Here is a 20649-nt window from a genome sequence, read left to right as displayed (position 1 = left end):
CACCTGACCTTAATCACGCGGACCACCTGTGGGGTACGTGGTTCCGGTCCATCCTCCGCCGCTGCCAAATTGCACCTCTGACCCCCCCCCCCAGGAGCTCAGTGATGCCCCGGCTCCAGTTCCGGGAGGAAATACCCCAGGACAACATCCGTCGTCTCGTGACGAGACAAGCACGTGGCGAGCCACGCAAATTTGGAAGTTGCCGAATGGAAATTTCAGCGACACGAACAGACGCACAAAGTTCGCGTTTACATCGGGGTCTTTTGAGAGGGTCAAAAACGCAAATTCACAAAAGCACGTTTTTGTGAACGTTGCCGATCGCCTGCCTCAAATTTCACACGTTCAAAGCGAGCGGGGCTACTTTCATGAACGACAAAGGCAAACAAGAAGCACGTGACCAAGGATCTCCATCCAAAGGGCTTCTGCGTGTTTTATTTGCGTAGGGACAATCACACAAGCACGTGCACACACACTAATAAAATAAGCCTAGGTCATCCCGGGTGAGTTTAAAATTAGGTGTTGAATTTACAATAAAATATTTGTTAGCCAAAAAATCAATTTCATGGTGTCAAACTGATCCTGGGTGCGGAGTATTTGAACAAACGCTCAAATGCAAAAATAAATGTTTCATCAAAAATATTTCAGCTCGGATACATCAGCCTGGCAGAGTTGCTACTTGTCGACTGGGAGCTCCATAGATGCATTCAATTGACTTCCTGTTTGCAATCAAAAGGGCGTCACAGGATTTACGGCGAAGATGGCCGCCAACATCCTCCTCCTCAAGCCTGCGAGGAAACGAAGCAACGGCGAGCTTAGGATCAATGCGAACAGGTCACACTAGCGAGCTGCGCGTGATTTGGGGACAAAGGGCCCGTTTGGAACGGGCGCCCAAGTGGCGATCTCCGATGATGTCGTCGCATTTGATGAAACTCACCCGAACAGGAGGCGGCTTGTGAAGCCATTTCTCTGGGTCACCGCCCACTTTTGTGCTGGAGAACGAGTCGCGGGCCGAGGGCAAGGTCACGCGTTCCTGCGGCGAATCGACACACGCGTGATGACGTCACATCGCCCAAGTTGGCCGGCGCGAGTGGCGATTTCCGCTACCTGACACGTCTTCCGCAGCGGCCCTTTGTCATCCTGCCGAGGAGCCGTCCACTTTTCCGGAAGCGTCCACGACTGCGCATCGAAAGGCCTCCGGAACAAGGAGTTTGAGGGGCCGCCGCGGGCCGACGACGGAGGGTTGCAAGGGTGAAGCCACGCCTCCAGGATGGCCTGAACCTGTGCGGACCACACCCACTAGCACCGTCAGCCCCAACAAATTCAAATTGGGCACGCCGGAGCGCTCCGATTCACCCAAAAGTGAAGGTTTAGTGCTTTTGCCAGTCAACAAGTAGAGAAAGTTTCATTCCAATCAAAACCCGCCCGGGTTAACTTTTTGGGGGGGTGATTCGGGATGGAAAGACCCTCAAACAAGGTCTCAAAGCCACGGAGACGTTCGCTTTGACACCTCAAGGTCGGATGCTTTTCATCGGCTCCGTTCGTAGTTGAAACCCGAAATGCACGAGCAATCGCCACGATGAGCTTCGTCGGTATGGCGGGCTTGCTCAACAGCCACTGATGGGAGAGTCCCCACCCCCCCTTTTTTTTTTGCAGCAGCAGCAGCTGCACCACAGAAAATGTCCCAAATTGGAGGCGTAGGCAAAGAGAAGCGAGTCCTTAGTAAGTTCATTACCTTCTGTTCTTGCTGTCTGTGCTGCAGAGGAGGGGGGAAATTCTTTGCAGCAGCCAGGACGACGACGTCGCCGCCGCCGGCGGGGGAAACGGGGACGCCGTTCTTGTCTCGGGCGCTGTGCTGCAGCAGCCAAGCGTCGAGAGCTTCTCTGCCGCAGTTCTCGTCGCAGACGCACTCAGAGTAGCTGGAGCACGGTTCGTTGGCGCGACACGTCTGCGGCAGCGGCAGCGCCCGTTGAAGCCACGCCTCCAGGCCGGACGCGGCGGGAGGCGCGGTCCGAGCCGGCGGGGTCTTGAGGCACTTGAGCTGGCCCAGGTTTTCGATCTCCAGCGCTCGGGTGCTCTGGCGACGGCAGGAGGAACAGGCGGGGCCCGCCAGCCAGTCTTCCCAAGGCCGGCGCTCGGAAAAGGGCTCCAAGAGCAAGCCCCGACGCTCTCCGTTGGCGGCGGGGAGGGCGGCGGGCGGGGGCGCCAGCCATTTGCTCAGGTCGTCGTCCCGCGGGCCGGCGCGCAGGTGGGACTCGTCCATCTTTTCGACGGAGGAGGCGCACGAAGCCTGGCTTTGGCCGCGCCGCTCGCCGGCGGCGGCCTTCTGGTCATGGAGCAGCCACGCCTCCAGGTCTCGCAGCTGACCCCAGGCCTTGAGAAAATCCACCGACGCCGGGGCGGGACGGGAAGCCTGCGCGAGGGCGGCGCCGGGACATTCAAGAGTTGCACCGGCGACAAGGATCAAAACGCGTCACGGTCTGCCCTACTTTGTTTTCAATTCTCGGAGCGCCTTCCGGCAGCCGCTCCACCGGAGCCCCGCTCTGGACTTCCTGCACACACACCAGCGCAAAAAGTCACGGCGACAGGCGTCGGCTTCCTCGGGTTCTTCCGCACCGGTGGTCTTGAGGTGATTTTCACCACGGGTGGGCGCGGCTCCATTTACTTTTGGGGTTCTTGTTAGCGACGAGCGGCGATAACGCGCGGGGAATTTGGGAGGGCGGGCTTTACAAACCACCGAGAGCCGTCCGGACTGGTTAGACCGGCCGTCCGCGTGCGAGACCTGAGCGCCGATGCTGCCAAACGAGGTGATGGCTTCCCTCAGGGAGCGCGCGTCGGCACTGAAAGTCATTTCGGGCGTTTCCTCCGGCAGCAGGCTCAGGGAGGCCAACCTGGGGAGACGGAGACGAGGCAAGAAAGCGGGCCAGTTACCCCCGGCGAAATGAAGGCCGCAAGGTGTCGAGGCCTAACTTTCTTACTTGTCCATGCAGCTGGTCAGTTGGTTGCTGAGATCGCTGCAGCCGCCGCCGTCGTTGGCGCTCTGCAGCTGCTGCGAGATGGCGTCCAACTGCCCGTGCATCTGAAAGACGTTCGAGAGACAAGAGCACATTGCCACGTGCCAAGCATCAAAGACCAAAGCGCGGCCCAAAGGGAGCCAAATGGAAACGTTTTGGTCAAATCTCAAATTGCGGCCCAACGCTATCCCGACGAGGCCCCAAAGTTTAGAGGCGGGTTTTCAAGAAGAGGGGGTGGGGGGGGGGGGGCACCCACCCGATGGAGTTGATGTAGCTGCTGCTGGAGCGTTTCCGCCTTGACGTGTTCCAGCAGCTCGATCTGGCCCAGGAGCCACAACTCCCTGCAGCGCAGCGCCTCCTGCTGGCGACTCACGCAGCTCTGCAGCTGCCAGCGCACCTGCAGGACGCAAAGGCAGCGGCAACTTTTGTCAAGTCATCGCTTGGCCAAGTTTGCTGGTTGGACTGTCACGTGCTGTCATTTGTGGTTCGCCGACTCCACGTCGTTCCTTTTGGGAGCCGCGCCACTCGCCCCAACAAACAAAAAAAAAAACAAGCGTTTGGTATGCCCAGATGTAAAGCAAATGTCAGAAACCCCAAACGTCAGCAAAAGCCGAGGCCGAAGACCGCTAAGGTTGGCCTTTATCGCAACGCAAACAGGCAAACGAGCTTTTTGTTTCTTCTTCATATTGGATTTTGGCGACGCCGTTCGTTATCTTGCCGGGGCCATCCGAAAGGTGACGTCTTACCTCTCTGGCGTTGTCCCCCAGCAGCCGCTGCGTCTTCAGCACGCCATCGATCGCCTTCCCGAGCTGATCCTGAGCCAGCCGGCACTGCTTAAGCTTGCTGCCCGCCGCCGGCATCCTGGTCGGCAAGCAGAAAAACAAGGCGCTCGCTCACTTCACGGCCGGACCAAATGGGCATCGAGCGAGCGCCGCTTGCTTCTTTCCATTCCTCTTCGACCAGTTCTTTCAAATTTCTACATGAATTCAACACGGAAGCTAACCAAAGTTGGACGCGCACATCTTTACGGAGCAGAGCAGTGAACGAGGTGCAATATGTTTGCGTCATTTTTAAATAATGTCCAGTTTTGGAGAACAAAGGGAAGGGCGTTTGGATCGGATGTTCTTTTTCATCTGATTCACTACTTACTGTAATCCAAAAATAATTCCCGATTGATCAAGTATTCAAATAATAATTGGCGAGCAGGTCGGAAAAGGAGAAATGTGTAGCTAATCGCTGTCGAAATCGGCGAGTGATCTCACTCACGAAGCGCCTGTAGGAAAGCCTGGAGAAATGCGACCTTTTTTTTAACCATTGTTACCAGTAGTTGGGAGAATTGCCAGTGGAAAAAGCGCCTCATCGATGAAATATAAACGGAAGCTCCAGATAGCTGTCCGTCAATTTGATAAGCGAGCGAGGCTATGGGCTTGTCTTGTCCGAGTAGGCGACAAGAAGCCATTGCGGGCGTTTGAGTCGAGCGTGGCCCAGAGGGCGACGGCCATTTCTTATCATCTGCTCACACACAGCTGATAAGGCTCTTCGCTCAAAACACCCTCGCGACTTTCACCTTCGTGTTTACAAGCATGGCCTTGGCCAATGTACACGTGATTGGTGCTTTGTTGTTGTTTTTCCACACGGACGACCTTCCGCTTCGATCCATGGCGGCGCGTTTCCTGTGGGCCGACAACGCGTCGCTCGATGAGGGGCCATTACCCCGCCGAGGACATCGAGTGTCGTTCGTGCACGTCGTTGATTACGAGGCCTTCTTTCGGCGAGTAACGCGTCGGCGCGGATCGAACATAACATCCGCATCGACGACATCGATCCGCCGCCATCAGCGCGTGCGGGCCCGCACGTCCGCGCGGCCTTGACGTGACGTCACCCGGCCCACGAACATTTGAGTCGTTGCGGTCCCGAGAGAAGATCTAGGCGAGCGGTTCCGAGCGCCGTCACCCCCGAACGTCCACGCGAGGACTGAGGTCGGCGTCGTGGAAGCTCAAAGGGGCGGAGGAGGTCGACGAGGGCACCGTTTTAGAAGCAATTGCCATTCGCGACACAGCCCGACTCACCTGACGATTCTGCTGTGGACGCTCGACCTCGGTGTCTCAAATGCGCCAAACTGCCGGGATGACTATTTTCCGTCAGGTGGGGATCGCTCCGGAGCTCGCCGTTTAGCTTGGCCCTCGGCCGAATCGCCAGCTTGTGCGAGGATGACGACGAGGAAGAGGGACCGAGGGAGGTCCTTCGGCAGCTGTGTTAGTGGGCTGGGCCGCCGCTTCTTCTTCTTCTTCTTTTCCCTCGGGTCGCAGCGAGGGCTTCGCGCGCATTGCCGCCCTCTACTGTGCTCAAGTGGGTGGGTCACGGTACGGGGCTCCCCGAGATCCGCTTTTCAAGCAGCCAACGTTCGACCCCTTGATGAGACTCACGACGCGCATCATGGACTCGCGCATGAACGAAAAAAGAAATGAAAAAGAAACCAGATCCAATACGATAGGGGAGTGCGTTTGTCAAAATGAAATCGCTGCCTAACCTGGTGGGGGAGCTGACACGGGGAGCCAAGGGTTGTTTGAGACTTGGGGTTTTGGGTAGAGGAAACGATATTAGCGAGGTGTCAAGGTTGGGGCACGGGATGGAAGCCAACGCTGAAATTGATAAGGGGGGGGGGGGGCGTGAACGAGGAATCTGGAACAGGCAACACACATCTTTGAAACCACTCCCTTTATTTATACGACATTTCCGAATGATGATTAATAATAATAATACATTTTATTTATAATCGCCTTTCAAGACACCCAAGGACACTTTACAATAACAAAAAATACAAAACAATACGGGTTGAGCAGCGGCAGCCAAAGCGCGCCAGCGTTCACTCAACCCGGAAGTCAGAAACAAACCACAAGGGATGGAAAGGTCACTCTGATGTCGTCATTAAAAAACTAGTCACCGATCATATCATTTCCCACAATAATCAGGAGAGAAAAACGACCGACACCCGACTTGGATCATTCGCTGCCACTTTCAACCACTCGTGCATCATCCGTCCATTCTGAGGAAATTGCAATGTTTTTCAGCAGAATCCCGCAGGCGGTCTCCCCCCGGAGACCGAAGAAAGACGGGAGATGGCGTCACTTTTCAGAAGGCTGACTGGGAATAAGTTGCCATCGGGATGGATTTGGAAGGGGGCTTGCGCGAGGCCAGGGCTCGCGGTGCTCCACCAAAGAGAGAAGACGCAAAACGCCATAAACGCAGTCGCCCCTCTTGATGGACGCGCGACGTCATGACGTCGATCGCTCACGCCTCCGCGTGGGCGGAGTCGGGCGCTCGTTTCCTTCCTTCTGCCGTGTGGAAAACCCGAGCGGATGTTTTACGGTGCGCACTTCTGGGCCAATAATCAGAGCCCGATCGGGGAACGTTTGAGGGCTTTCCGTTAGATCCCGAGCGCCGAGGAGCCCTCGAGACGGCGCCGGCGGCCACTCGGACACGAGTCGCTCGAGAAGTCCGAGACGGCCTCGGCACAACATGTCTGCGGGCCCCCGGCGCGCCAGCGCCGAACCGTGGGGGAGCTTCGACGAGCCCGTCGTCCAGGTAAGCTTCGGGGCCAGCGTCGTTAGCCGCCGGACGGAAAGGTCGCCTTCGCTCTCTCCGTCGTCGCGCGCGCGGAGTGACACGTACGCGGCATTGAACGCAGGGCGGCGGCGGAGGTTCGGCGGTCATCGACATGGAAAACATGGACGACACGTCAGGCTCCAGTTTCGAGGACATGGGAGAGATGCATCAGCGGATGAAAGAAGAGGAGGAAGTGGCGGCGGAGGCGGCGGACGCCGATGACCAAGACGGAGACTTTTTGGGCATGAAGGGCTTCAAGGGCCAGCTGGGCAGGCAGGTGGCGGACGAAGTGAGTCGACGTCGCCCTTTTCTTCTTTGCGCCTTCTGGGACTCCCGCGAGCGGATCCGAGTGGCAGCGTCGCTTGTGTGCTCATCAGGTGTGGCAGGTGGGAAAGCGCCAGGCGTCTCGAGCCTTCAACCTGTACGCCAACATCGACATCCTCAGGCCCTACTTCGACGTGGAGCCCGCGCAGGTGCGCGCCAGGTAAGCGCCGCCGCCGCCGCTTCCCGTCTGCCGACGCCGCTTCCCGTTCGATCCAAGTCCATTGTGGCGTGCCTTCAGGTTGATGGAGTCCATGATTCCCGGCCGCGTGATCAACTTCCCTCAGGTACGCCCGTTTCGCGTCTGGCTTTCAGCACTCGGGGCCCTCACACGTCTCGCGCGTCGTGTGTAGAAGATTGCAGGTGAGCTGTATGGGCCGCTCATGCTGGTGTTCACACTGGTTGCCATCTTGTTGCACGGCATGAAGACATCGGGGACCGTCATCGTGAGAGGACACGCACACGCACACGCACACACACACAAAGTAATGACAGCATAATGACGATGGGTGCGCGCGCACCTGCCCGTTCCAGAGGGAGGGCACTCTGATGGGAACGGCTATCGGAACGTGTTTCGGCTACTGGCTGGGAGTGTCGTCTTTGATCTACTTCCTGGCGTATCTGCTCAATGCTCAGATCACCTTGTTGCAAAGCCTCTCCCTGCTGGTACGTCGACTTTTGCCTCGTCCTCTTCACGCGCGCTGGCGATACCCCGTCGAGCCTTTGCCCGCTTCGGTCCCCTCAGGGCTACGGCTTGTTCGGCCACTGCGCGGTTCTCCTGGTGAGCTACAACGTGCACGTCCACCTGCTCTTCTACACCCTGTGGCTGGCGCTGGGAGGACTGTCCACCCTGCGCATGGTGAGCCGGCTTCCGCGTCTCCATCGGCCGCCGCGGCCTGAGCGCCTTTTTGTCTTTCAGGTGTCGGCTCTGCTGTCTCGCACGGTGGGCGCGACTCCTCGCCTGCTGCTGTGCACGACCGTGTCGGCGCTGCACATGCTCTTCCTGCTCTACCTTCACTTTGCTTACCACAAGATGGTGGAAGGTAGGCTTTCGCGCGTCAAACCTTCGAGGCAAAAATTGACCAAAGTGAAGGCGCTCGCTCACGCGGGGAAGGTCAACATGGTGTCAGACGGGGGGGAGGACCAAAATTCACAGATTGGGATACTTGTAGATCTTCTGATGCAAACGCCAAATCTCTCACCCACCGTAACGCCGTCCCATGTGTCCACGTTCAGGCCTTCTGGACTCCCTGGAAGGATCCGAGCTCGCCGCCATGCCGCGGGTGGCCAGAGACGTGGAGCGAGTGAGCATCAACGCCACCGCTGCCCTCGCCCTGTGACCCGCGCACGTCACCCACCCGTCGGCTCCTCTTTTCTTTGTGGTTACGCTTGTCTTTGTGCGTTGGAAATAGGCTAGTTGGTGCTCTCCTTGGGACCAAAATATATCATTTTGCCCCCCGACACTTGTGTGCGCGTGTGTTAGGGTAAGGGGGGGGGGGTCTTGTGACTGCTCCCAACACCGCAAAATGATGACCATGATTCACCCACACTGGATTTGAAGCACATTATCTGTGGGACAGTACAGCAAAACTGAAAACGGAAAAGTCGGTACTTTGCAATATAAAATAGCAAAAACTGTTTCAGTGTGCCAAATGCATTTGAGATAATAGCAACCCAATTACTGCCCCCCCCCCCATACACCTTCTAATAGTAATACAAAAAGCACTTATTCATTCAAAAAATAAAATCAAACGGCACACATAAACAGACTTGTGCCTAACAAGAAGAGCGTATTCTACCATCCATTATCCAAAGCGCTTTCTCCTCATGGGGGGCGCGGGGGCCCATCCCAGCCATCTTGCCACCCCGAACTGGTTGCCCTCCAATCCCCAGGGCACAGACAAACACTGGCCCTCGGACTGAGGGACGCTTGGGAGTGGTCCATGAACCTGCCGCGCGTGACCTCGGCGATGTCTTCAAAGAAATCAAATCGCAGGAGCTGCCCAAGGCGATAGTGACAGCAGTTGCTTCATCTACGTGAGCAAATGGCGTTCTTTCTCTGGAAAAAGACGGCAACGCGGAAACGGGAGGCATAAAACATTCATTGGACTTATTAAAAAGGCAGCGACTTTACTCGACAACACTCACAAGACGACTCAGCGAGGCTGGCTCCACTTGAATCGACGAATCCGCCACGGCGATGGGCATTCATTCCCACAATCCTTTGCGAGCGTCGTACGTGCAGTTACGACGAACAGCAGAAGATGGCCTCGTTTGCTCAATTCATCCGCTCATCATGTGAACCGCCTGCTCCTGCGGAGGGCAGCGGGCGTGTGAGGGGAAACGAACCAACAGAACGCGCTCACACTTCCGGACAATTTGGAGTGTTCCGTTTAGCCGCCCGCCATGCGTGTTTTTGGAATGCGGGATGAAAACGGGGCGCCCGGAGAAAAGCCGCACACGGGAAAGCGCACTTCCAGTCGGATCAGATGTAAGCGCTGTAAACACACATTCGTGTATTTAACGAAAAGAAAAGAGGAGCCAGCGTGTACATTTGGACAAAGCTCTTACCTCCAGCGTCACGCCGGATGTGACGACACACCAGACCCCCCCCCCCGTGGCCGAAGGCTGTGCCTGTGACGCGTCGCCTGTGCGCTTCCTGTCGATGAAAGATGAAGATTTATTTCTGCGCAAGTATTCGCGGCGGCAGGGCCGACGCGCACCTGTACGAGCACATCGTCAAGACGCTCGGAAAGTTCGGGAAGGTTCTGACGGAGCACGTGGGCGACAGTCGGCTCAGCCATACAGGTCAGAGTTCACGCGAACGGGCGGCTGCCATCTTGGACGCGGGATGGACGGAATTGAGGAAAAGCCCCGAACGACCTCGACAGTACCGTTTCACTTGAAATTCGGTCCTTTCGGAGCACCGCTCGACGGCTCGTTTTAGCCACGCGCCCTCACGATCGCGTCGAACTTCCAAGTCCAATCGGAAGGCCGCTAAGCAGAAGACGGGCTCGGTCACCTATCGGGACAAGTGAAAACAATTCCTTCTTTGGCTTTGTTTGTTAGCTAGCCAGCTTGGACCCGGTTGCTAGTGGATGCAACAAACAGCCAGCCAGCGCTCAAGGACAATTGCACACTTCCTGTACCACAAATACTGCGACTGGTGTCCGACTGTTCCAGTCTCGTATTCTAGCGCTGCTTGAGACTGTGCACGTTGTCTCCCAGTTGTCGCTGGCTGGTTATTTGTCACGTCCTTGTTTATGATGAGACCAATGCAGCGCGTTCCATGACTTAGTTGGCCAATAAAGAGGATTGGGATTCGGATCCGTTCATTCTCTGTACGGTAGCGCTAAAAAATAATTCAAATGCTTCCCCAACGAAAGCACATGTCTGCAAATGCCTCATCTCGATTCAACACAAAGACAATAAATACCGTATCCATCGGCTCAGATGGAAGGCTGGAAAAATATTCTCCATTGGAGGACTTTGAAAATCCAAAAGGTCTCTGAACAAACGAGTCGCCGACCAAGCGTGACCTCGGCGCCGTTCCCGTTTCCAGGAGAGGAGTCGGGCGACGGAGCCATTCACGACCGGGACTTGGACTGGCTGCGGCAAGCCGACGGTGAGAAGCGGCCGTCTTTCGACGTCGCGCGATCGCCGACTTGACGTCAACACGCTTGCCCGCCGCAGCCGTCGTCGCCGAGGTGACGCAACCGTCGCTGGGCGTGGGCTATGAGCTGGGCCACGCCTACCTGATGAAGAAGAGGACCTTGTGCCTTTTTCGACCGTCATCCGGACGCGGTGAGCGCTCGACTTTTCTCAATGTCCGTTCGCGAGCGAGAATAAGAACCACGAGGCACGGCTCCCTTCCTTCCGTCGCAGAGTTGTCGGCCATGATCCGAGGGGCGGCGGACGGCGAGCGGATGTTGGTGACGGACTACGCCGGCCGGGACGATGTGGACGCCATCCTGGAGCGCTTCTTCCTGGCAAAGCCTCACTGAATTGTCACTCGCATTAAAAGCGGACGCCGCCACGTTCCTCCAGGCAAAGCCGCGTGTGCGCGTTTGTGTCACGTTTACTTCCAGCCAAGCCTTCCAAAACCGCGGCATTGACAATAATACGTAGGTTGTGCAGAGCCCATGGAAACACTTGGGGACGGGGGGGGGGGGGGGGGGAGAACTTACCAAATATTTGGTCATCCAGGCAACGGTGAATATTCTCGTCGCGCTTGGCGTTCTGCACGTGATCCGTCCACAAGGAATCTGGGGGCTTTGGAGTGCGCAACCTGCCGCAAACACACAAGCGGAAACAAACTCATCCCTTTTCGTCAACGGACGCTACGGCTTCGCGCTTGCTTTCAAAACTTTGCACGTTTTCAGCACGACGTCTCTGAGCCACTTTGATCGTCTCCTCTTTCATCTGTAACTTGAAAATATGCATCCGTTTACAAATCAAAGTGTTGGGGGAGCCTTGAAGTACTTGAGCGTCGTCAAAGGTCAGACCGCGAGAAGCAGTTGACGAGGAGGCGAGCCGCTGACATTTCGTCCAACTCAAAGTCGTCCCGACGAGCGCGGAAACGATTCACCGACGGTGACGAGTCGTCGGAAGGGAACAAAAGGGCGACGAGTGTCCCTTGCGTCTCAGGTAAGCTCAAAGCGAGTTTCTCCTCTTTTTATTTCACAAATTGAAGAGTGAGCAAAACCTTTGACTACACCGGTCACAATCGGCGACGTCTCCAAAAAAGAAAGCGCAAAACAAAAAGGTGTTGGGACACGAGCGACAATCTGCGGTCTTGAAGAAAACAGTCGGCGCCGACATTCGAAGGGCTCGGCGTGGCTTACGTGCGTCACGTTGCGTGTGGTGCTGGTGGAGCCCGAAAAGCAGGGAGGAGCACAGTGGACTTGAAGAACTCCAAAAACAATGCTAGTCCAAAATAGCAAAGAAAAATCATGACTAAAGCTACAACGGAACCGTGACCGAAACAAAAAGCCGACAGCGGCAAAGGGACGGCAAACAAACGACCGCGACGGTAGCAAAGAGCAAACGCTGAGCCGACAACGAGCGCTCGGGCCGGGAGTCCCTTTAAAGCACTCATTAGCTAACGACCAACAGGTGTGCGGCTGCAGGGGCAGCCCTACGGTGCCACCTGCTGGTCACAAACACAATCATGACAAGGCGTAAAGCAAAGGAACGCTCCTCGGCGATTTGCCGACACGCCGCGCTTTGGGGCGCATGTGGAACGCGCGTTGGTCAGCGTGGCCATGGTGGCGACGCCCAAGCAAAGACCAGGCCACTTCCTCGGACATCAAAGTCCCCTCGCGTGTTCCCGATGGCATTTTGCTTTTCTTCCAAAAAGACGGCACGCGCACGTCCAAATACACAAGATGATGGCTGTATCCTGCTGGGGGGTGGGGGCGGGGGCATTGGTCTCGTGTGTTATTGTTGTTGTCTGTGCAGGTGGTGCACCCCCATTCTCTTGGGGCTCCTGCGAGGTCGCGGCAGCGCGGCTGCCGCAAAGGCGGGGTCCGAGTCCACCAGCCGGGGCGAAATGACGGGCAAGTCCCGGACGAGGTGACCCGGCTCCGCGGCCTCCTCCTCGTCGTCGTCGTGGCGGCGCGGCAGCGTCATCAGATGGAGCGCCGCGCGGCCGCTCCCGCCGTCTCGGTCCGGGTCGATCAGGAGGCGCTCCCCGCCGCCGTAGGGGCCCCCGGCGTCCGGGCTGGAGGCGCGGCTCGGGGTGGAGCCCTCCTCGCCGTCCGAGTACTCGGCCCTGGGCGGGGCCCCGCCCACCGCGGAGGGCGTCACCTCGTCGACAAACGCCCGCTGCCAGTTGGCCAGGAGGTCCTCGGAAGAGCTGGCGGAACTGGCCCCCGCGCTGGGCCCCTGCGCAAACGGGGCGGTCAGCGCGTCCGTATCGTATCGGCGCTAACGGCACGCGTTTGGCACGCGCTCACCTGCGGCGGGCTGCTGAAGGGGCTGGACTGGCTGGAGGGCGTGTCGGCGGCGTCACGGCAGGGGGCGGGGCTGGGCGGCCGCTGCTCGCCGTGCAGGCCCAGCGAGATGGCCTGTCGCGTGGCGTACGTGCAGTTGGGAAGCGGACCCTTCTTGGGAATCTTCACTTTGTCGTCCGAGGAAAACTCGATGACCTTTCGGCCGGGGCACAGCAGAGCGGGCGGCGGCGGCGGGTACGGATTCAACTTGTCGAAGGAGGGCGCGGCGCCCGCCTCCTCGCCGGCCTCGGGCCCGCCGGGGCTGCGGCGCGCGCCGGCGGGCGGCGCCTCGTCCTCCCGCCCCCCGGCCGTCATGTCCACGCGCACAAAGACGTCCTCGGCGGCCGGCCAGCCGCGGCTGCTGGACTGCGCCGAGTTGAGGAGCAGCGGTTCGGGTTTCTCCAGGACCCGAGCGATCACCGAGGTCGGGACCACGTCGGACGGCGTCAGACTCAGCGTGTCCGGGTCCCGGCTGCGGGGGGCGGGGCTGGGCTCGGGCAGGCTGCTGCTCTTCATGTGCTTCTTCAACATGTCCTGAAGTTCGCACGGCAGCTGCAAGACGGCAAAGCGGGCTCAGTGGGGGGTTGGGGGGGGGGGGGGGGGGGGGGGCAAAAACTCTCATTTCCCCAGCTCGTCATTCCTTGGCTGCGTTTTACGAGTGGCAATTGTTGACGCTGCCAAATACCGTTGTGTATTTTATTTCACGCTTCTTTTCAAAGTCTGGCGCGAGACTCTCGAGTGGCCGTTGTCGGCGCTACGCCGCTTGCAAGACGGCCGCCCTCGAGGATGGCGGGTAAAATCTCGTCTTTCCTTTGGGAAAGGACGAGCGGCCGAAAGCCGAGTGCACGCGGGCGCCTTCGCCAAACACCGGCGACCTTCCTTGCGACTACTTCCGGTGGGAGAGCAAAGGAAAGGAAAGGGACCGCCGTAGACGGCAAAACAATGGGCGGGGCGGGGGCGCGGCGGCATTGTACTCACGTCAGCAAACTTGTGGTTCCTGAAATGCGACTTGTTGCATTTGAGCAGCTGCACGGCCAGGTTGCAGTCCAGCCGATACCGCTCCTGAGACACACACGCACACACGGCGTAAGCCAACCTTGTCGGACGGTCGCTACGCTAGCGCCGAGCTAACGGGCGGCAGCCGGCAGGGGGCGGCAGCCGGCAGGGGGCGGCAGCCGGCAGGGGGCGGCAGCCGGCAGGGGGCGGCGCTTTACTACGTGCGCCCGCTCAACTGAAAAATGTCTTGTGCGGAAACGAGCACCTCGCCGCCCCTTGGCTTACTCGAGTCGGACGCGAGCGATACATGGGGGGGGCGCGAGGCGCGCCAGGGAAGGCTCACGTTCAGCTCCTCCAGGCGGTCGATGGTATTCTTGGCCTCCAGGAGCTTGTCGGTCAGCTTCACCATCTCCTGGTCCACGGTCTTCTTGTCTCGCTCCACCGTCCGCAGCTGAGGGAACGGCAAGGACGGCGAGTTAGGCGGAGGCCCGTCGGGAGAAAGCCCTTCGGACCGGTCGGACGAGGAAGGAGAGACGAGGAAGAGGAGGGCGACAAACACGAGGGCCAGTCTTATGGAGGAGCGGGATGAAGATGAAACCCTACTGCGTGGACCCAGGTCTGACTGACGGCAGCCTGACGATGACGGCGACGACGATGATGATGATGAAGATGCAGATTCCATGACAGCGCAGCGGGAAAGAAGACGGAAGGGGCGGGGGGGAGCGCCGGCAGGAAACACGTGATTAGGGGGTTGGTTTTTTTCCCCTTGCAATTCCAACCAGATAATGGCTAACCGGAGCTCCTAAGCGGGAGCACGCAACCCCCCCCCCCCCCCTCCCATTCGCAGAGACGCGTACTGTATTTGTTTTCAAATCTTTCAACGCCCCCGCCCGCCCGCCCTCCCTCCCTCCCTCCCGAAAGGTTCAAAGGCGGTTACCAGAGCGTGAAGCTTCTCTTCCAAGTCCTGGTTGGCCCTCTGAGATGCCGTGTAGCTGTTCTGGAGTCTGCGGAGGGAAAGGCCGCGCTCTCGTTACGTCAATTGGAAAATCCTGGAATGGCACGGCGGCCACGTGCGGGGAGGCGCCTCCCGGCGGCTTTGGCGAGAGACGCGTGCCGGCAATGACGTGGCTTCCGTCCATCGTTTCTCGGAATTGAATGGACTCCAATGGGGCTTCTTCGGACGCATTCATCGCCGCGACCGAAGCCGCGCCCCTTCGTGGAACGTCCAACCGGATCGTTCCACCGATCGTCCGCTATCGAGACGCGTATGCTTTCAAGAAGGTCAAGTCAGCTTTTTTCAAATTGGACAATTGCCCCCCAAAAAGCCGAATTCCTTTGCAGGTCTGCGCGACGGCCAACCGCGGAAGCTTCGACTGGGCCCGCTCGCCTTTCGCCGTGACGGAAAGAACACGCAAAGGGCTCACCGGCGAAACTTGTCCCTCATCTTCTCAAGGTCGTCTCTGGTGCGGCTCAGCTCCGCCTCCATGTAATGGCGGCTCCCGTCAAACTCCGCCTCCGCCGCCTCCATCTTGCGGGTGGACAAGGTCAGGCGTCCTCGCAGATCCTCATTCTGCTGCCGAAGGATTCTGGGGAAGCAGGAATCCTCCGTTTGGGCGAGCCGGCGACTGTCGTCGTTCTTTTCCGGCCCGCTTTGTAACGCCTCGTCTTACCTGATCCGCTCCGAGTCGGACAAAACCTCCTGGAAGACCAAAAAGACAATTCAGAGACGATGGCATCGGCAACGTGCAAACAAACGAGCCAATCTTCTTTGCGGGCCAAATGCGTCACGCGTGGCCTTGGTCGGCGCGTTGCGGCAAATCGAGTCTCGAGTGGCCCGTGCAAAGTCTTTGGGGAGCGAGCGAGCGTCCGCCGGTTGCGGGAGCCAAAATGGGATGGCTGCCGGCTGAATTGAGTGTCAACTGGCCACGGGCCAGTTAGCAGTTGGAGGCGTGCTTTGGAAAAACTTGACCAACGGCGGCACCCCCCCCCCCCCCCCAATGAGCTCTCCTAATGCGGCGTCTTCTACCGGAGACAAAGTCCTTGCGTCTTCCGCATACTCTAATCTAAAGAAGATTCGGGAAAACCGGGATGCTTTTTTTTTTTTTTTTGCTCTTTTAACATGCATTGGCCCTGGAGAGAAAAAGGGTGGCGGCGGGTACAAGTTAGCCCCCGGGGCGACGTGAGCGTGAAGCTGCGGCACGCCTAACAGGTCGATTCGGATAGGCCGAAAGCGCAAACGCATTTGCGTCGTGGGGGGGGGGGCCAAATATCAAACCTACCTTGACGTGCGACACAACGTCCCGTTTAGTCGGGCGCCATTTGCCTCCTGCGTTTACCCTCAAGGCTTCCTCGACAAGAGCGGCCCCCCCAGCCATCTGGGAGCGCCGCAGCGCCGCCACCCGCGCGTCCCAACGGCGCCTGCGCTCAGCGCGCTCGCCGTCCGGCGTCCGCTTCCCGGGATGGCGAGGGGCGGGGCTTCGGCGGGAGGCCTCCCCGCCCAGGAGCACGGGGTGGGCGGGGCTTAGGACGCGGCGGGCCATTTCATCCAGAAAATCGGAGAAGCGGACTTTTTCCCGCGGGAGCCGCGTCCGCGCGGCGCTCTCGCGGCCTGCGGACGGCTCCCGCTCGAAAGAGGGCGGGGCTAAGTAAGAGGCGCCGCCCGACGGCTCCGTGGAGCCGGACTTCCCCACGACCTCAAAGGGCCCCGGGGCCGGGGACGCCGCCGCGGCTTTCTTCAGGATGCTCTCGGGGAGGGGGACGGCCCTTCTTTGGTCCCACGTCTCCGCGTGACGTACGGCGGCACTGCGCCGGCCCGAAGGATCTCTTAGCGGGCGGGGGGCGGCGGCGCCAAATTCCACGAAGGACGGGCCGGAGGCGTCCGGCGCGCGGGGGACGCGGCGCCGCCTTTTACGGCCGACGGAAAGCGGCAGAAGGGGAGGCGCGTTGAACGCTGGCCGCTTTACCTGACCGTCATCCGGCGTCCGAGGGGGCGACGTCGGCGCAGGCGCGGCGGCGGGGCCGCGACGCGCTTCCCGATGCTGCGGCGGGGCTTTACGGTAGGGCTTCCCGGACGGCGCCGCGCTGCTCATCTTGGGCCGCTCGCCGTCCGTCCTTCCTGCCGGCGCCGTCGCACAAAACCGGTCGTGAGAAAGTCAGAAAGGCCGCGTCGAACGCCAGTGCGGCCGGCTCGCTCGCTCGCTCGCTGCAGGTCGAAGGCCGTCACGGCTCATCAGTGTCCAACGTGTGCCTGCGCATTGATCCGGGCATGTTCCCGGAACAGCGAGCGGGGCCGCATCGATCGGACAGAGAGCGACGGCGCACGCGCTGGTCAACGGACGCCGATGGACACGCATGAGGTCAAATGCCATCTTTCTTATTTGAACTAAAGGACGAGCGCGACAGTTGGGAGCCTTTTGTGTCCTTTGCTTAGAAGAAGCGCAAAAAGCGGAGGCCCGCGAAAAGCCCCCGCGGCTCTTTTCCATCTGCTCCCGGAGCGCCGAAGCAATCGGGTGGCCAACCGGCGCGCCGTCGGTCCTCACCCACCGCGGGCTTGACCATCGCGTCAACGTGGAGCTTTTGTCCTCTGCTCGTTGGAGCGCGCCGTCCGTTTCTATCGAGTAACGACCCGGGATGCCATCGAGCGCCCCGTCAGGCGGCAACGATGACGATGATGGGACTGCGCGCGGACCGCCCGGTTCACATCTCGCAGAGCCGCAGATGTTCAGTGACTACTCGCGATGAGTTGACGATTCACGCGCGATTTGGTGAATGTGGAGCGATACCTCGAGTCCTCGCAAAGCGTGACAACTGCCAAGCTCTCATCAGTTTTGGAGAAAATTGAAAGGTCACAAGGTCACGTTCAGGAACAGAATCTAACATTTGGGAAATATGGAAATGATTGCAATTGTTGCGGGATTGCCTTTCCAACAAGACTTTTTCATTGGGAAATCAACGGCGGAAACGCGGACGGGGAGTTGATTGGAATCATTAGTCGCTCGGTCCAAAGCGTTCTTGACCATGAGACAAATCCAACTTGACCCGAGCATACGCGGTGTGCTCGGAAGACGTTGAAGCGGGAGAGGAAGAACAAGAAGAACGCCAGAAAGACGTTGCTGGATTCTCACAGGACGCAGCGCGGTTGCCGCGTGCGAGTAAGCCGTGGGCGGCAAAGTCCGACAATTCAGGTCCACTTTTTGGGACGAGCCTCAAGCCGACATTCACAAAGCGCAGAGGGGAAGACTGCGGTGTGCGTGGAGCGTCACACTGTGCCAGGACAACAGAAAGGTAACGACGGTACAGTCCTGGATTGTTTGTTCATCTTGAAAGTTTGAGCGCCACCTTCAGTCGTTCTCCCTTGCTCGCACGCCACGCAGGGGACGAAGCCAGCGGAAGCAGGCGGCGCCGCGGACGTGCGACACGGCCTAACGGCGAGCGCGACGCCAAAGCGGATCAAGCGGCCGCGCCGGGTCCGAGCGAGCGATCGAGCGAGTGGCGTCTACACGCGACGCGACGCGACGCGACGCGACTCACCTCCTCGGCGTCGGATCAGTCGGCCCGCCGCTCGGCGGCGAGGGGCGGAAAGTTGAGCCGAAGCCGCGTTCTCCGGCGCGGCGGGCTCCGGAGCTATCCCGAGCCTGGAGCGAGCGTCCTTCCTCCGCCTCGCATGCGGTCGCGTCGAGCGGCCTCGGCGCGAGGACAAAGAGCCGCCCGGCGGCCTTCGAGCAGAGTGCGGAAAATCACTCGGACAAAGTTGAGCGGCTCTTAGCTTGAGCTGTCGCCATCTTCGCCCGCGGGGCATGACGGGTAATCCTCCCCGGGATCCCCCGCGCGCGCGCGCGCGCGCCCCCTCCCGGCGTGCTCTTTCTTGTGACGTCATACACACACATCGCCGACGATACGTTGGGAAAGAAGCTTCAAATCTTCTTCTTTGTATCGTTCACAATCCGAACCCCCTGCCCGAACGGGCGAAAGAAAACCCGAATTTGTTGGTTGGTCCTAATCATCGAGTGACTTCATTCACCACGGAAACCGGGCACGCGGAGAGCGCTTTGGACTGAGGGGGCAGGTGCTCAAAGTCCAAAATGACAGCGAGTCAACTTCCAGAGACGCTCAATGTTGAACATTTCCTTTTATCGTCCGCTGCGGCGGGGCCGAAGACGACGGCCTCGTGTTGAGTACATAAAAAAGGGAAAAGATACACGGCAGAGTTTCAAAAACAAACATGTCAGAAATGCCGCAAAGGGCCTAACGCTGCAAACAGAGGAATGAGGCACGGGGGGGGGGGGGGGGGAGGAGAAATAATTGCAGATACAAACGCAAGAATTGCTGCAGTTATTGCTCGCCTCAATTCCAAAAACGACAGCAAGGGAAAAAAAAGTCAGGCAACTTCCACTAAACCAGGGTTAGGCGACTCCGGTCCTGCTTGTTTTACAAGTGACCTCTTGTAACACAGCTGATTCCAACCAAATCAGAATCGCGATTGGGTTTTTCTGGAGCTCGAAGATGTGATGAGCCGACGGTTTGAATCGGGCGTGGTAGAAAGCACCGAACAGCAAAACCAAGAACAAAGCTGAGTCTAATGCCAAAGACGTTGTGAACAAGACAAAGGAGGTGAAGACAAGAGTGGTGCTATGCGAGCTTACAAAATGACAAAGATGTTCAAATGTGTATCGATGTCAATAATGAGGGCGGCTGCGGTTGTGACCGTCAAGGACACCGAGGACGTCTCAGCGATGTGGAGCGATTGTGACACAGACTCGCTCCGGGACCGCACCGTCTTCCCAAACAGATTTCCAGGAGAGACGGGTTCTTTCAACACTGTTGTTTCGTTCTCCAGCACACTGGACACACACACACACACACACACGATGAAAAGGCAGCAGCACGAGCAATGCCGTCAATTTCCCTCAAGTCGTGCGACATGACAAGACTTGCCGCAAAACGTTGAACGCAAAAATGTGGGCTCCAAATCCCTTTGGAGCGATTTGGGAGTCAGGAATGCCAACCGCGTGACATCGCTCCTTCCCGAGTTCCCAATCACTCCAATCCATAAGGTGATGAGAGGCAGCCCGTCCAAAAGAATTTTGAAAACTGGACGACACATTGTGGCCTCGAGAAAACGCCGTCCAAAAATACCTTCAAAATGGAGTCAACCAACCAAATGTGGCAGGCGGTGCGGCTCGACCCCGCCGACGGCCCCGAGACGGCCGGCGTGGGCTGCGGCGCGCCCCGCCACCCTCGTGAGGATAAAGCGGATCAGGAAACTGTCTGAAGGACAGCGACGACCAAGGGACGGGCGGCCGGGCCGGGCCGGATCGTTACTGCTGCCAAACACAAAATATTCAGCGCGGCGCTGAAGAGGCTCACCTCGTCTTTGTCCATTTTGTCGGGCATTCTGCTCGTTTTGCCGGCTCTTCCGACGGGCGCCGCGTCGACGTCACTCGCTCGCGCTCCGCTCGGCGCCGTCCCGTCATCGGCCGTCGACGTCCACCTCTGGGCGACGACGAGGCCTCCTCCCGGCGACGCGGCTTCCACCTGAAGATTGGCAGCGGCGCAAACTCAACCGAGGAAACGACGCGGCCATGACGTCAGCACCGGATTCCGGACAACTCAACTGACGTCATTGCGCCGACGTCGAGTCAAAAAATAAGAAATGACGGACAACGTTCGTCATCTTCCGTGCGGGAGATACAATGACGACGACATACAGCAAAAAGGATGCG

At 58.7% G+C, this 20649-nt stretch overlaps 3 protein-coding genes and 1 long non-coding RNA gene across 6 annotated transcripts; 1 reads left to right on the top strand and 3 right to left on the bottom strand.

The window, feature by feature from the left end:
* Positions 1-410: 410 nt before the first annotated feature.
* ncoa4 (nuclear receptor coactivator 4) lies at positions 411-5275 on the bottom strand. 2 transcript variants are annotated; one of them, XM_052080646.1, is made up of 10 exons: positions 5081-5275; positions 3758-3872; positions 3268-3408; positions 2976-3076; positions 2732-2888; positions 2487-2549; positions 1733-2410; positions 1105-1278; positions 935-1030; positions 411-785 (listed from the first exon to the last, which is right to left on the bottom strand). In XM_052080646.1, exons 2-10 carry the CDS (start codon positions 3869-3871, stop codon positions 780-782), a joined length of 1530 nt encoding a protein of 509 aa, XP_051936606.1. In that variant the 5' UTR covers position 3872; positions 5081-5275; the 3' UTR covers positions 411-779. The 2 variants fall into 2 exon arrangements, with proteins under 2 accessions (XP_051936606.1, XP_051936607.1); XM_052080647.1 differs by having other exon boundaries at positions 2780-2888.
* A 1118-nt stretch (positions 5276-6393) lies between these two features.
* LOC127610490 (uncharacterized) lies at positions 6394-9542 on the bottom strand. Its single transcript, XR_007964872.1, has 2 exons — positions 9510-9542; positions 6394-9436 (listed from the first exon to the last, which is right to left on the bottom strand). It is a non-coding gene; the product is annotated as an uncharacterized LOC127610490 (long non-coding RNA).
* Positions 9534-10990, top strand: dnph1 (2'-deoxynucleoside 5'-phosphate N-hydrolase 1). The gene is made up of 4 exons (XM_052080676.1): positions 9534-9746; positions 10501-10563; positions 10632-10742; positions 10824-10990. Exons 1-4 carry the CDS (start codon positions 9611-9613, stop codon positions 10940-10942), a joined length of 429 nt encoding a protein of 142 aa, XP_051936636.1. The 5' UTR covers positions 9534-9610; the 3' UTR covers positions 10943-10990.
* A 591-nt stretch (positions 10991-11581) lies between these two features.
* On the bottom strand, positions 11582-18749 carry tjap1 (tight junction associated protein 1 (peripheral)). 2 transcript variants are annotated; one of them, XM_052080635.1, is made up of 9 exons: positions 18458-18749; positions 16891-17042; positions 15598-15626; positions 15352-15513; positions 14865-14931; positions 14271-14378; positions 13910-13993; positions 12896-13483; positions 11582-12824 (listed from the first exon to the last, which is right to left on the bottom strand). In XM_052080635.1, exons 1-9 carry the CDS (start codon positions 18723-18725, stop codon positions 12378-12380), a joined length of 1905 nt encoding a protein of 634 aa, XP_051936595.1. In that variant the 5' UTR covers positions 18726-18749; the 3' UTR covers positions 11582-12377. The 2 variants fall into 2 exon arrangements, with proteins under 2 accessions (XP_051936595.1, XP_051936596.1); XM_052080636.1 differs by having other exon boundaries at positions 16891-17038; positions 18458-18599.
* Positions 18750-20649: the final 1900 nt, after the last annotated feature.

This window comes from Hippocampus zosterae, chromosome 11 (assembly GCF_025434085.1).
Source record: "Hippocampus zosterae strain Florida chromosome 11, ASM2543408v3, whole genome shotgun sequence".
In the NCBI taxonomy this organism is placed as follows: domain Eukaryota; kingdom Metazoa; phylum Chordata; class Actinopteri; order Syngnathiformes; family Syngnathidae; genus Hippocampus; species Hippocampus zosterae.
This window is presented reverse-complemented; position numbering and strand designations above follow the sequence as displayed.

Bases quoted from the DNA above. Each gene is read 5' to 3' on its own strand.
- ncoa4 (XM_052080646.1), bottom strand. From the start codon at position 3,871: ATGCCGGCGGCGGGCAGCAAGCTTAAGCAGTGCCGGCTGGCTCAGGAT. The intron at 3,409-3,757 runs GTAAGACGTCAC...TGCGTCCTGCAG, and splicing joins TGGGGGACAACGCCAGAGAG to GTGCGCTGGCAGCTGCAGAG. The intron at 2,889-2,975 runs GTAAGAAAGTTA...CCGTCTCCCCAG, and splicing joins CTGACCAGCTGCATGGACAA to GTTGGCCTCCCTGAGCCTGC.
- dnph1 (XM_052080676.1), top strand. From the start codon at position 9,611: ATGAAGATTTATTTCTGCGCAAGTATTCGCGGCGGCAGGGCCGACGCG. The intron at 9,747-10,500 runs GTCAGAGTTCAC...TCCCGTTTCCAG, and splicing joins CAGTCGGCTCAGCCATACAG to GAGAGGAGTCGGGCGACGGA. The intron at 10,564-10,631 runs GTGAGAAGCGGC...TGCCCGCCGCAG, and splicing joins CTGGCTGCGGCAAGCCGACG to CCGTCGTCGCCGAGGTGACG.
- tjap1 (XM_052080635.1), bottom strand. From the start codon at position 18,725: ATGCCCCGCGGGCGAAGATGGCGACAGCTCAAGCTAAGAGCCGCTCAA. The intron at 15,514-15,597 runs GTAAGACGAGGC...CTGCTTCCCCAG, and splicing joins TCCGACTCGGAGCGGATCAG to AATCCTTCGGCAGCAGAATG. The intron at 14,379-14,864 runs GTAACCGCCTTT...CCGTTCCCTCAG, and splicing joins AAGAGAAGCTTCACGCTCTG to CTGCGGACGGTGGAGCGAGA.